The sequence below is a fragment of the Octopus bimaculoides genome, chromosome 6 (assembly GCF_001194135.2).
Source record: "Octopus bimaculoides isolate UCB-OBI-ISO-001 chromosome 6, ASM119413v2, whole genome shotgun sequence".
In the NCBI taxonomy this organism is placed as follows: Eukaryota; Metazoa; Mollusca; class Cephalopoda; order Octopoda; family Octopodidae; genus Octopus; species Octopus bimaculoides.
The window spans coordinates 91,572,293-91,587,895 of record NC_068986.1 but is presented as its reverse complement, the minus strand read 5'-3'; the positions used below and the strand labels follow the sequence as shown (position 1 = coordinate 91,587,895).

Below are 15,603 nucleotides of genomic sequence, written 5' to 3'. Positions count from 1 at the left end.
TATTATAAGTAGTTAAAACTAGAAGTTGAAACTGGATCAAATATTTGGTTTGCTGGGAATACAACAGTTCTTTAATCTGTAGTATCAGTAAACTTTCCAACAAAGTAAGTTCTAGTAATATATAGAAACAAATACTTAGCACAGCTCAGCAAGATATGGTTTAGTATCTATCTCAGAACTGCTCGATCAGAGTTGATCAGAGCCTTTTTATAACAATTATATTCTCTCCTTACTTATTGTCAGGTTTGTTTGCAGCTGAATTTCTTGTTGTTTCTATGTTTTTACTAAACTGTTTGACATATTTTTCAAAGAGTCTTCTACACCATGTCAGTTCCATTTGTTTTAAGTAATTTTGAAATTGTGAATATTTTTTTTTATTTCTTGTAGATGATTCTGTCTCTTTCATGGGGAAAGTGAGTGGTGTTGCAAATGATTCCACAATTGAGATCCTGTATCAGCTAGGAACTCTACAGGATAGTGGTACCCCTGCTAGGTGAGTAGATCCACCAAAGATATTCTATTTTCCTTGGTCTTCTACAACATTGTGATCATGTAACACGTTATGGCATTAGTTGAAGTACAAAACCAGAAATCAAAAAGATATCTACTCCAATGTCTTGGGGTACAGAAATAGAAAGCTGTCTGATTAAATTTATCCTTCTATAACTAGTGTTGCATCCAGTGTAAGTTTAAGCAGTCCTTAAATAAGGTTAGAAGTAATAGAAATGCTGTAAATACACTTGTACATCATTAAAAGGATACTCTAATGTGGTCCAACAGTTGTGAGGTTAACATTTTGGACGTCTGACCATTTGTTCATCAATCACAAACCTTACTACTGTAGTAATTATTGTTTTTCCTCTGAACAAAGTACAATTCTGCTTACAGATTTTTAAAATACTTTCTATCCATATTCTCTTTCAACTTCTAGACTATTTTCTCCTCATCAATGTGGATGGATCAATAAACACCAAAGGCATTATCCATCTCTTCTTCTGACTGTGATTTAATGAAAATTTTTATAAAACAAATACTTTAGATTTCATTGAATGTTTTTTTTTTTCCTCCTCCAAAATTTCAATCTGATGCTTTTAGTATAAACTCTGTTAATACTTTCTTTTTATAGATTAAAGGCCCTAATAGTATGGCTGGGTGACAGTGCTGAAGTAGCTCTGCAGAAGTCAGAAATGCTGTCCCTCAACAATGGATATGGTCCAGCTCCTCATGAAGCCCCTTATTTCACGCTACCTCATCCAGCAGCTCCCCATGTTCACTGCATTGCAGCTATACTCTGGTACAGCCACAGCCTTCCTGTGCGCAATGAACTGCGAACCATCATTACACCACAACTCTTCAGGTATCTTTTTTTTCTCGTTCCTCTTCTTGTTTACTCTCTCTATCCCTCTCTGTCTCTTCTGCTTTATCTTGCTCTCTCTCTCTTTCTTTCTCTCTCTCTCTCTCTCTTTCTCTCTCTCTCTTCCTTTCTCTTCTACTTTCTCTCTCTTTCATTGTTCTTATCACACTTATTTGCTGTTACTTCAGTAAGAAAAGAAAAAGAAAACACCCAATTATTTGTCAATTCTCTTGAATTAAGGCAACATCAAACAAATGCTATCTGTATTAAAAAAAAAACAAAAAACAAATTGATACACTGTTGTCTTGTTGAGAACTGGGTTTTTGATTTCATTTATGCCACAATCCAAATGGAGAAGATTGTGATTCAGAGGTATTACACCAGTTACAAGTAAGTTTAATGAAATAGCTCATCTGGGAAATGAAACTGTATTATAAGCAAACCTTTCCAGTGACCTAATTTCTTGTAAGGCATAGCAATTGGATGACAACATGTCTTGTAGTAGTACTGTTTTTATTTGCCTGCTGCTTCTGCTACTTTAATAGTATAGTTGTATCAGCTGATGTTGGCATCTCTAAAGACTCTTTGGGGAAAAGGTTTCCTTCTCCATATCCATGGAATAATTATTTAGCAGTGAGAGTTAAAAAGACATTTGTTAATCACAGTGGTATACATCTACAATTAGGTAAACTGAACCAATGAGAAGAAATGATGCAGTAACAACACTTATGATACAATATTAACTAGCATTTCTTATTTCTTTATTGCCCACAAAGGGCTAAACATAGAGGAGACAAACAAGGACAGACAAAGAGATTAAGTCGATTACATCGACCCCAGTGCGCAACTGGTACTTAATTTATCGACCCCGAAAGGATGAAAAGCAAAGTCGACCTTGGCAGGATTTGAACTTAGAACGTATCAGCAGATGAAATACCGCTAAGCATTTCGCCCGGCATGCTAATGTTTCTACCAGCTCACCGCCTTAAAACTAGCATTTCTTTCAGTAGCTGGTCAGCAATGATTCCTGTTTTACACCTCACCACATATCTCTCTGCACTCACTGTATTCCTCCACACGTCATATTTCCCTTATACACACTGCACTCCCTTTACGCATACCACATACACCGTACTCCTCTGCACATCCCATAACTCTCCATATGTGTGTATGCATGCTCACACTATAGTCTTCCTCTCATACACACTCGCAACATACAACACTACATTACTCCACACAGATAATACATAATCTGTACTATAACTTCTAAGTATTTTCATTTGGAGTATACTTGATCTAAAGAAACTTTTGCCATCAATTAATCAGTAAATCTGCACTTGTTTGTTTTTCCAATAACTTACTTAACAATAATTTCTAATTCCAGATCTGTCTATGAATGGAGTACTGTTCTGTCCTTTGACTCGTCTCTGAAACGAGCTGTTGATAATGTTCTTTGCTCTGTCTGCTATATCTATCCAAGTTTCTTCACTCTCATCCTTGAGTGGATGGGAATCCTGTTGAACCCCAGTAACAGCATGACAGCCTCTATCAGTGATGACTGCAAAGATAGCTCACAGCAACAGCAGCACATCTCGATGACGGATGACTCAAAGGAAGCCCAAACCAACCAACAGTCTGCTATGGCAGCTGACCGAGACATTGGCAACAATTTGATCACATTGCATGATTTCAGTAATATGATGCTTGACCGTTCACATCTGTCAACCTTAGCCATTACATGCCAATCTCCTGGTGCAGTGCAACAACTACTTGCTAGTAAATTCCCAGCAATTCTTGCTCAGGGGCTGTTTGAATTCTGCAACCATGAGATTGCATGCTTTGCTGAAAGTTTAACCAATCCAGAATCTCTAACTGATGCTAGTAAATCTATGATTGGAGAAAATGGTCCTGTTGGTGAACAAAGCTATCCTCACACCTGTGATAATTCAAGTAAGTTGTTCAGTTATTTACAGTTTTTTCTTTGGGGGTGGGGGGGTTAAACAATTCCTGTGCAGCAGCTGTATGTATTCTGTGGTCCATGTATCTTCATCTGCAAAGTTTCTCTCTAAGATTTGCTCCTCGACAAGGATATTTTTTTTACATCAACACTTACCTATGCATGCAAGTCTCCCTTCTCCTGAGAGATTTGAGCTCAGAACACAGATAACTGGAACAAATACTACAAGGGATAGTAATAGTTCTGACCAATCCAGAAAGAGGGAGTGTGTGTGTGTGTGTACTTTGAGTATTTTTATTGAAAATGTCAAAACAATATACACCTACATTTTTTTTATGGAGTGGCTAAGAGGTATCATAGAATAATTAACTCATAATAACTGGTGCTTCTTTTAGAGCAACTTTCCTGTTATCAATAATTTGGTGTAAAATGGATTTCATCTTAAGACCCTGAGTTGTTCTGAGCATTGTGGATAGTTGCTGAGATGTGCTTCTGCAGTCTAAGCCCAAAATTTGACTGGTTGCCAATCTGTGTTATCACAAATCACTTCATAAGCATAGCACGTTCACATTTAGCATATCGTTATCCGGGATCAGTGATGAATGAATCAGTGGTAAATGAAGATATATAGTATTCACTGCCAGTGTTCCACAATCTTACAATGTCACTTCTTAGTTCATATATATTTTGCCTTTGTTCAGAGAGAAAGAAACTTGTAAGCAGAGCTGATTGAATTTAAGAAATCAGTGACGTCTTCAATTATTTGCAGATTTTTACCATATTTTGAGAAGCACTAACAGATTTTTGATACTTTGCTGACTTACCATTGTGAAGAAATTCTACTGGCTTGGGATTTCTTTTTCCTTTCAGTCACCGGTCATTAGTTTCCAATGAGTCCTAGTAATGTACTGGAAATGAAATCAAATCAATTATATTCTAGTCTTTTATATAAATAGTCAACTGTATATAAGTGTGTGAAAGAAATCCTGTGTGAATGCCAATTACTAAATTGATGCTGAAATCTTTTCCACTTTAACAGCTAATGGTTTGACTGTAACTGCTGACCTTGTAGCAGCAATACTTGGGTTCTTTGCTGAGATAACTCGTGAACCAATGATTAAAGATTGGATGGGAAGTGCTGAAGGCAGTATATTTTGGCCTGTCCTCTTGACATTACTCTGCACTATTCCAGTACAGGCCCCTCGTACCACTGCTACTTCACAAACCTCATCCGTAAACTATAAGCATAAGGTAAGTTGTTTCATCCATTCATATGTTTATATCATTGCTTGTTCAAGACTGACTTTCTTGTAATATTTAACACATGAGAGAGTTATTATAAAACTTGTTAGTTTGCTGTTTATATCTTCTGCTTTACACTAGGATGAACGATATAACTTGGGGCACAATGGAATATTATGGTGGGATTCATGTTGATTCTCTTTTTGTATAGTACCACAGAACTTTTAAAATTCCTAATCCACTTTATCTCTTGATTGGCATAATTCACATAATGTTGCTTTTGGGGCCCAGTAGAATTCCGCACATAAGCTTGATGACTGAGTTGTGCATGATATCATTACTTAAGATGAATATTTATACAAGGGGAATATGAGTGGTAGATAAAAGAATTTTTGAATTTTTGTTAAATTTCTATTAAATTTATGATGTTTAGTGGTTTTTGGTAACCTGTGTCAGGTTAACTGATTAACATAAACTTAATACCATAATGATTTACCTTAGGTTTTGATAGCCCCATGTTTTGTAGCATAAAATCATTTTCCTCTCTTCTAAACTCCTCCTCAGTTGAAAGGAGGCTTTAACCTAACTGGTTACGTGGCAACCTCACTAGTGCTAGTGCCATGTAAAGCAAAAAACATAGTATACTGTAAAGCGATTGGTGTTAAGAAGTGCATCAAGCTGTAGAAACCATGCCAAAGCAGACATTGGAGCATAATGCAGTCCTCCTACTTGTACAACCTATGCCAGCATGGGAGATGATTATGTGATGTTGGCCGTTGCCAGTACCGCCTAACTAAAATACACCATTTTGAGCGTGGCTGTTGCCAGTACCGCCTGACTGGCCTTCGTGCCGGTGGCACGTAAAAGCACCCACTACACTCTCGGAGTGGTTGGCGTTAGGAAGGGCATTCAGCTGTAGAAACTCTGCCAAATCAGATTGGAGCCTGGTGTAGCCATCTGGTGCACCAGTCCTCAGTCAAATCGTCAAACCCATGCTAGCATGGAAAGTGGATGTTAAATGATGATGATGATGATGATAAGCAAATGGTAATTGTTTATTGTATTTTCAGATGATGACTGCTGAAGAACGTGCTGCCATTGAAACAGTAGTAATTACATTCTTCAACCAAGTGATTTCTTGCCATTCTCAGAACCAACATCTATTTGCCCGTGTACTCTGTGAAGTCATCAAGGAGCAAGGATCTGGTATGGTCTTCTTAAATGTCTCAATTTGTTTCCTAATTAACTATTTGCTTTGTTTGCAGCCCTATAACTAAAAACAGATTGACCAGTGACTTATTATCTTGCTAGATTGAGTTCATCTCCTTTGTTATGTAAGACCAGTTAAAGAACTGAGGTTTGTTGATCTTGTGTTCCTGAACATACCATAGCAATAGGCAAGATCTCTAACTATCAAGATGTCTTTTTTCCTCTTAAGGGCTTGTCTATGTAAAGTGTATTGTTGTTTAACTCTAAGTCAACCCTGAGTGGATAACAGGAGAAGAAGTTCTCTTAGAGAAACAATCTTTTTTGTTGTTGCCCAAGAGTTCTTTGAAGAGTAAATCGTATGATGCTTGTATCTGAAATGTACTGTTGCACCATAGCAAAAGATGAGCATTGAATGTAGAAATTGTATGAAGTCTGGAAAGAAATCCTCTGGATATATAATGTTAGTGTGAATGAATGATGGAGCACAAATGAGCTGAGAGAAAAGCTGGGCATAAGAATAATCAGATGTGTGCATGAGTAGAAACTACATTAGAACAGACATGTCACATATATGGAGTAAAGAAGTGTAAAGTGATCTGTGTGGAGAAAACCTGCAGAAGAGGAAAACTTTAGAGGTGGTTAATATTGGTCTCAAGTAGTCAACCTGACAAAGATGACAAAAGAATGTTACATGTAGGTGAAACGCTGTACTGGAGAGGGACATCTAATGCATAGCAAGTTTGGAAAAACATAAAACAGACGATGATGACTCCATTAAAATCCAACAAACACTTTCCACCATGTTCTCAAACTTTGCAGAACTGGAAAGTTTTGTAAACTATTTTGTTTCATTATATTTCAGTAATTTACCTTCTGATTTTAAAAACAGGATCTTTGTTTTTATATATTTTATCTTTTCTTAACCTAATAGGACCTATTTCATCTGGACCTCTTCTGTCTGGGTTCACAAGACGCATGTTTCTGCAAGTTCTATTGGAAGAGCCAAAGATTTTGGTATCCTTCAAATCTTCTCCTCATAACAGTCGTCTGCAAGTGCAAGGATGTTTCAGCCAATTGCAGCATCCCTGTTTTGGTGCTGGACGCCATTTCCACACAGTCACCGTGGGATTGCAAACCAACTGTGAAGAGCTTATTAACAAGATATCAGGTATATAATTGTTTCATTCAGATTGTGGTAGAATTATGAGGATTCATTGTTTGTATTTGTCTTTTGGGGACACTTGATAGAATAAAGACTTTAGGGAAGATAAATATTTGAACTGTGAAGGGTTCTAAAGGAAGATGTGAAGCTGCAGATTGACTATGATTGCTGTATACAACATAGTGAGTGAAATATAAGTAGATGGAGTAATGACTGAGAGTATTTAACTTACAGTATCTGTGCTTAGCCATGCAAAGATTTAGTTCAGAAAATTAATAAAATTTGTAATTTACTGTTGTTTACATTTTGTCCTTGGGAATATAAAGCCTGGTATTGAAAATTTTACTTTTAATGTTTGAAAAAACAAAAGTAGAAAATAAGAGATCACAAAACATTCAAATTTATATCGTAATCAAATGCATAAATATAAAACTGTTATTCAAGAACTTATTAGCTACACTCAGTGTCTGAGTTAAGTGTTTGTACTTGTTTAGCTATAAGTCAGCCTTGATCAAAGGCGTTATATTGTCAAAGGTATTCTAGTTTGACTTTTATTTATCAGGAACTACATTATCCAATGTGTCTTCATTTTTTATTAAAATGGCAAAGAGTGGGTGGGTGGTGATTTGACTTCTACATCTAGCAGGTTGAGTAACCATCTAGAGACTACCTTGTTGACATCTTAACTATGTGGTTGTCTAGATTGCATCTTGGGCAAGTGGCCTTAAACTGACCTATACTCTGTGAATGATAGTAAAGTAGAAACTGTGGAGACTCTTTTTACAAAAGGTATAAACCTCAGTGAAAAATCAAATAGACAATAACACCATCATGTAATTCTCACCATTAGAAATGTCAGGAACTTTTAACTAGTAATAATAATGTTCACAAATGGCAATGTATTAACAGCAGCTTGCAAAAATATACTTGTATTCACAAAGTATTTTAGTTGGTAAAATGTGCTCAGATTGCATTTCCATTAGGTACTGGTTTCAGAGGGAAAGTAGTGGAAAATAAGTGCAGAATGTCAGAATAGAAGAGAAGAAATGGCTTCATATTATAGTTTTCTGTTGTTGTAATATTAAAAACTAACCAAAAATTTATTGAGTAGATGGCACTGAAAATATATATACAGTGGCTTTCACTCTTCGTTTCTGAATTACCAATATCTTTGGAACTTTAAGAGTTCTTGAACTCATCTCTGCTCTGTGTTTCAAACCAGTGTGTAGAAGGGGAGAAAAGCTGAAATCAGTGAAGATAGTTTTGAGAGACAGATGTCACTGTAGCATCTAGCTTACACTACCAAGTAGGTAGAAGATGGAGTCTCTAAAAAGAAACTGCTGTCAAATGAAATGTAACATGCAGGATTGAAATGTGTACAAGGATGACTTATTTTGAATCTGTCCAATTCTTGGTGCTTTGAAAAAATGGAATAAAATTTAAAATAACTATAACTCTCTCTCCACTTCCTCAGGATAGTGCAGTGTAAAATTAAAAATTATCCTTTGAATTTACTAATCCATTTATATTTTCAATTCCACAGACCATACTGGACACATGGCTCAATTCTGGGATGGCACTGTTGAGAAAAAGAACATTGATGACAATAAGAAGGATATGACTGAACTTGGTATTGAAGTTGTGGACTTCCTATCAAATGCTGCAGGCAAGTGCTTTTATTGTTGTGGTTTATCTATAATCATGTATGATGAAACTAAATAGCATAATAGCCAAAAAGGCACAGGGGTACAAGGTTTTGGTGCAGGGCTATTGACCATGTAGACATAAGTTCAAATTTTACTTTAACCATTATTGCACCCATGAATAGGGTACATAACTATATCTCTTACTAGCTCCAATGTGCTTCATCTCCTTATCTCATGGCTGAGATTAGTGGTAGGAAGAGAATCTAATAGTTACTCTAACATATATAAGTTAGCTCACCCTTATTTCATAGATCAGGTTTGTGTACTCTCTCTGTTGATCAATTTATCCTCAGTATTGAACTCCTAGATTTGATCTAATCCGGGTTCTGTGTGCTCTGACTATTTACTCTTGTTTGCTAATATCTTCCGTTGGTATGTAGGAGAATGTGATGTTAATGCCCTTTCCTGAACATAATTGATACAGTTCCATTTGGACTGCCAAAGCAATGTTGCTGAGAGAGTTTTGAGACAGCCCCACCCACAATTATTTTATGATCTTTCTGTAATCAATATGATATAGAAGTGGTGGTGGTGGTGGTGGCAATTCATTCCCATCTAATTAATATTAGGTTGTCAAGAACGTTCTCGCGGAATTTTAAATTTTGGTTTTAAATGATGTATTTTCAAATTAATTTTCATTAAATTACTTTGACTTTATATATCATTTTAAAGCCAGTTTTTTCGCTCTATCAAATTGTGTTACTCGTTTTCTTTTTGAATAATTAGGCCATTTTTTTCTGGAATGTTGAATACAACATGGACAAAAAGCAAATTCACATAATTTTCTTATTCCAGTTCAAACTAGGCTGAAACAGCTCGCGTTATCAATGATATATAGGCCTCTCTTTAATTACAATCATAATCTGTACTGATTTCTAGCCAAATAAACTGAGCTAGAAAGAGTTAAGTTTTGGCTGTGTACATAAATTTATTGCCAGTGACCTGATTCCACCCATTGACTTTTTGATTAATAATACAATATATTCGTGTCTTAACCATACGTCATGATGTTAAATGTTGTGAAATAATTCAGGATAAATGTAATGCACCATCAGCAGCTCTATTAATATTGTACTTGTTTTCATCTTTCTAGGATTATTAGCAAAAGAACGTAGAGAGAAGAATTCCAACCATAATAAAACAGGAGGTCCACCTCGCTTGCCCCCTCGTGCTCGAGGCAATCAGAATACAGACATGGTCGCTGTCAACTTACAGTTCCCAGTGTTATCACTTTATCACAATCTTCTGCCTGGTAAATTACACTTTGTTATTGATTGTAATGATTCTGGTTGTGGTCATTTTGTTATTAGCCACAGGTCAACCCTGATTGAGCAGCTGTTCCAGTTTTTCAGACCTAGTGTATCTAGGACTATATTATCCATTGTATCATTTCTTAAGATAGAGATTTGACTACTATCTCCAGTCTGTTGAATAACATAGAAGCTTCCTCATTGGCTGATGATGTTGGTGAGAGTGGTGCCACTGAAACCAATTACCTCATCAACCTTGTGTGTGCAAACCTCTGTGGCATGGTTGTAGCCATTCAAGCTCTTCATCATTGTCATTTAACATCCGTTTTCCATGCTGGAATGGGTTGGACGGTTTGACTGAAAACTGGTAAGTTGAGGAGCTGCACCAGGTTCCATCTGATTACAGCTGGATGCCCTTCCTAACATCAACCACTCCAAGAGTGTAATGGGTGCTTTGTATGTGCCACCGGCATGGGTGCCAGTTACGAAACGCTGGCATCAGCCACAACTACAATCTCACTTGGCTTGACAGGTTTTCTCAAGCACAGTATATTGCCAAAGGTCTTGGTCACTTGTCACTGCCTCCGTGTGGCTCATTTTACGTGCCACCAGCACAGCTGCCTGGTATCGATCGGTCAAGTTTTCTTTGATTCCAGAATAATTTATCAACGAAGGCTTTCAACCAGAATGTTATGATTGGTTTCAATTGAGTTTCATTGATTTGTCATTATTTCCCCCACTTTACCCAGCTTCATGAACTTCTTAGCTTTATTTTTTTAAAAATCTTTTATAGGTCAACCATTACCTGCAGAACTCACTCTTAGCCAACTGCTTGTAATTTTACAAGAGAAGGGATATCCTCAAGGACAAGCGGTCTTGGAATTCCTGCTTCGATTCCATTCAAAGCCTGGTGACAAAAAGGCCTACAGGGATCCTGGTATGTATATATTTATGTCTTTATTCCTCCCTGATTATATAATTCTTTGAAAGTACTGAGCTTCCTTGTAATGTCTTCATACTCTGCCATTTATGGAGAAAAAAATATTGTTTACCTTACAAGACCCTAACTATTTTATTTACTAGGAATGTGGTACAAGTGAATCTAAAGGTAAAAGTGACATGACAATGCTAAGAAATTTTAACTGGTCATATTAGACCTAAATATTCTCCCTTTTTTATGTTGAGACTGGCCAAATCTGGCCCCTCACATTCTCAAAATAAACAATTATATCATTGGAATCTTGAAGTTACAACATAATGTATAATTAATCCAAAACATTCTGAATAAATAAGCATTACATTTGGATGCTGAAGGATTAAAGTTACTGTAGTAGCTATTTCAGTAAGTTCATCTTTTAAGTTTAACATGTATATCCTTGAATAATAAACTCCACTTGCCATTCATATTTCTACTTACAGACTGGCCAGAGGCTAACAACCCTGATGATTTATTACTTAAAGCCGACAGCTTTCCTTCAGCCCTTCAGGTGTTTGCTAGTGTCGGTGGGTTGGCACTGTTAGCTGAACATCTTCCTGTGTTATATTCCGAAGTGTCTCGCCAACCAGTTCTACCAGATACAATGGAAAGTACTGCTGTTTCTGATGTATCTCAAGACCAATGGGTGTCTGTTGATTCCTCTGATTTAAATGAGGTTAGTGTCACATGCTGTTCTGTTAGTGTCACATGGATTTTGTTCTGACTTGTTGACCAAATTTCTTCACCCTTTGTCTCTGATGTTTATGTACATAGGATAAAACTGTCATATTTAATTTCTTTCTAAAATGCTTAATTACAATAGCAACTATTTGTCATTACAAATTTGATTAAAAATTTTTTTTTTCTTTTTTTTTTTTATTCACCAGACGTTTTATGAACCAGTTCCTGCTGCTCCTCCATTGACATCACAATCTGGCGGCACTGCACACTCAGGACTTTCAACAATTCCACCTCATTCTCTAATTGCATTTGGTTTGTTTTTACGACTACCCGGTTATGCCGATGTTCTGCTCCAAGAAAGGAAGAAAGCTCAATGTCTGCTACGTCTTGTTCTTGGAGTTACTGATGATGGTGATGGTGGTTAGTAATATGACTTTATGCTTTTTTCCCTCTGATCTTTATTATCGATCCATAGTTTTTGGAAATCCATTATATCCTTGCAATTCCACTGCTTTCAAATCAAGTTACTCACTAGAAAAGTACAATTGTCATTGTCTTTTAATGTTCTACTCTGGCATAGGTTGGATGGTTAGACAAAATTTGATGGGTCTGAGAACTGCGTCTGGCTCCAGTGTTTTCTTTGGCATCATTTCTACAGCATGATGCACTTCCAAATGCCAACCACTTGTGACAGGTTAAGTCTGCTACCCAAGTAGGCCATGGCAGGATTTCAACTTGGAATGTAGACAGCTAAAACAAATACCACAAGGCATCTGATTTGATATTCTTACAGTTCTATCAATACACCTCCTTGGACTTGTACATTTTTATCGACCTTAAAAAGATGAACGGCAAAGTTGACCTCTTATGACTGCCAATTCAACACCTTATCCATTTTGTGACACTTTTCTGTTTAATTAAGTCTACTGTACTGACATCAAGCCTGTCTCCTATTTCACTTTTCTCTTTAATGGGTTACTGTCAAAATTTTCAAAATCCACTAAATAAGACTTTGAAAATTTGCTTTAATGAATATTGGGTGCATTATTTTAATTTTTTTCCCCCCAAGTTATATTTTGTCTTAATGGTTTGTTTTTGATTTTATTTGCAGGTCATATATTGACATCACCCATCGCCAATTCCCTACCCACACTGCCTTTCAATGTGATTGAATCTTTGTTTGACACGACCCCTCTCACCACAGATGATGGGGTCTATCTGCGAAGAATGATGTTGGATATTGGTGCCTTACATTTGATCTTAGCCTGCCTCTCTGTTCTCAGTCACCACGGTCCACGTGTTAATTCAGCAGCATTGCAACACGAGGTAAGACAAACACCAGCTTCCTTTAGTTTGTTCTTTAATGACTTTAAAAAAAAAGCTGTTAGTTTCACCATATTTAGATATATTTAAATTTTCCATCTTGTTTATTGTTAGCATTAGTTCAGTAAGTACTTTCTACAATTTCTCAACTATAAATGGTAGAATTTTGCAATAAACATTTTCTATTCGTAAACTACCTAGGCCACCTCTGGTTCCGACTTAGCAATCAGCACAAAATCTGTTAAAGTGTTCATTTTTGGGTTACATGTACTGCCCAAGTAGATCATAGTAGTATTTGAACATGGAATGCAACGAGCTGGAACAAATCATTTTACAGTTCCTCCAATTCACTGCCTTCGATTGATACTTTTTTTTTTATCAACACCAAAAGGATGAAAGGCAAAGTTGACCTTTGTTAGGATTTGAACCCAAAGCATAAAAAGTCAGAATACAGTGAAACATTCTGTCTGACACTTCAAAGACTCAATTCACCATCTAATTTTGTGTTGTCTTAGTTCACTTAGTCACTTTTACAACATTTGATCTCTACTGATTAAGGATTGCTTGTGATGGCTGATATGTTCAACACAACCCATGCCTAAGAATCCACCAGCAGGTGGGTATCATCCTTGCATTACAAAGGAGTGAAAATGGTGGTAGATCTCCAATGTTCACCAATGGAGATTTAGTTTTGATTAATTGAATTACCTGCTCCTCAGTTAACAAAGTGGCTGCGTGTTTAGCAAACACAGGCACCCTTAATGTATTTCTCGGGATCAGCATAACCCAGTGACATGGCTGTACCTTTTGAATCACAAGTACCATCCACCCAATGGGCATCTATACAGTCTCCTTCTACTCAATTTCACCCACAAAGTACGAGTTGACCCAAGCTATAGAAAATGACATTTGCCCAAAATGCCATGCAGTGGGATCAAAATTGGGATCTTGTGGTTGCATAGTGAATTCATTAACTACATGGCAATACTGCATCTTCCCAGTACAAAATATTTCTATCATCATTAGATAAGAGGTGGCAATGGTTGTGAAGTTAAATGCTAGACTACTGCCACTTTGTCAACAGTCTAAATATGAGAAAGATATTTTGCTCTTGAATAGGACGTTTAACATTGTTTACTCTTGTTCAACTGACTGGAAGAGAAAACAGGTTTCACTTTTAATTTCACAGTTTAGTAGTTAGTGGCAGGAAGAGCATGAGCCATTTATAATAATTAAAAATTGAAATAATTTTTTGATAAAATGAACTCTTATACACAAGCAAACTGGGCAAGTTGGTGTAAAAAGTTCTTATAGTGTTGCTGTTTGTTAGGCAGGTTCCATCTACTCCTACATACAACCACATGTTTCTTAGTATCTGTTCTGTAGATATTTAATTTTGGTCTTTAGCTTCGGTCACTACTATAGTTTGCTATTGTTTTTTGACGAGACACAGACTATGCTGGCTGCCATCCAAGTTGCCAACACTCAGACAGTGTCATCTACTGCTGCGGAGGAAAAATCACAGCAATACTGGGCCAAAGGGACTGGCTTTGGTACTGGCTCCACCACCTCCAGTTGGGATGCTGAGCAGTCATTACTGAGGCAGAAGAGTGAAGAGGAACATGTCACATGCTTGTTACAAGTGAGTTTCTATTTTCTTTTTACATCAAGATTTTTTTTTACATTTTCATTGTTTATTCTTTTAAGATTTATCTCAAAGTAGTCATTGGAGATGAATAATATCTTTCACCTGCATTTAGCAGTAGACTCTACTAAAGGTAACTAAGGTGCCTGACGATAGTGTTAAATTGGCCGTGGTTGGGTTATGAACCCTGAATGCAAAGAGCTAGAGTAAATATTGCAAGGCATCAAGTCTGACGTAATTTAAGCCAATCAACTGTTCTGGATTGATACTTTGTTTATGAACAACAAAAGGGTGAAGTAGAGTACATGGAGTTGGAACTCTGTCAATTTACCTTATTTTTAAACATGTTGAGCCATAATGTGAATCCTAATTTGCCCTGTTGTTTATTAATGTAAATCCTACATCTCACAGTTTTAGAATAGAATAGAATATATCTTTTTTAAATGCTATATTCAACCTCATATTTCTATAATGTCTGATTTGATACTTAGAGGTAGTATTCATCATTCTCCACTCAAAATTCCTCGTGTTTTGTAATTTTACCCAGCTCTGTTGCTTTACTGCCTGCTCCTGTTTAGACTTTAATGTATTTTTAACATTATCATCATCAGGCAACCAAAATTAAGTAAATCAGATTTACTGTTGTTTCACTAGCTTTATATTTGTAGTCAGATTTCTATATTTTCTGATGATTTTTATATTTTATTTGTGCTAGGTAATTGCAAGTTACATCAATCCCAGTGATAGGATACCAAGAGATTTCGATGGAGTTGTATATCCTTCCCAGTGCCACAACCTGCTCCCTGAAGTGGTTCCGGAACTGCTGAGCCAGTCATGCCTGGTACCAGCCATTTCATCATATCTACGCAATGACTCTGTACTTGATATGGCCCGTCATGTGCCCCTGTACAAAGCTCTGCTTGAACTATTGCGAGGCATTGCTATCTGTCCTATGCTAGTTCCTTTGTTGCTACCTCTAGACAAGTCTGAAGATGGTGAGACAACAGTATCGGTGTGTACTTTACTGGAGAAAATGAGAGGATGTGTTGATACCTATGCAAATCGGTTAAAGTAAGTTGTCTTGAATTTTGTAACACC

The 15,603-nt window shown here is 36.6% G+C and overlaps 1 protein-coding gene across 2 annotated transcripts in view; it reads left to right on the top strand.

Annotated features, from left to right (window-relative positions):
- LOC106873672 (baculoviral IAP repeat-containing protein 6) overlaps window positions 1-15,603 on the top strand; it is a 134,715-nt gene that overhangs the window by 104,583 nt on the left and 14,529 nt on the right. The window contains exons 40-53 of one of the 2 annotated variants that reach the window (XM_014921126.2): window positions 388-493; window positions 1,127-1,357; window positions 2,739-3,304; window positions 4,351-4,562; window positions 5,624-5,759; window positions 6,694-6,930; window positions 8,468-8,590; window positions 9,724-9,882; window positions 10,674-10,817; window positions 11,300-11,532; window positions 11,744-11,957; window positions 12,649-12,863; window positions 14,308-14,502; window positions 15,221-15,576. In XM_014921126.2, the coding sequence (XP_014776612.1) occupies window positions 388-493; window positions 1,127-1,357; window positions 2,739-3,304; window positions 4,351-4,562; window positions 5,624-5,759; window positions 6,694-6,930; window positions 8,468-8,590; window positions 9,724-9,882; window positions 10,674-10,817; window positions 11,300-11,532; window positions 11,744-11,957; window positions 12,649-12,863; window positions 14,308-14,502; window positions 15,221-15,576 (3,127 nt within the window). The remainder of the gene's footprint in view (window positions 1-387; window positions 494-1,126; window positions 1,358-2,738; window positions 3,305-4,350; window positions 4,563-5,623; window positions 5,760-6,693; window positions 6,931-8,467; window positions 8,591-9,723; window positions 9,883-10,673; window positions 10,818-11,299; window positions 11,533-11,743; window positions 11,958-12,648; window positions 12,864-14,307; window positions 14,503-15,220; window positions 15,577-15,603) is intronic. The other variant, XM_014921127.2, reaches the window with a different exon arrangement.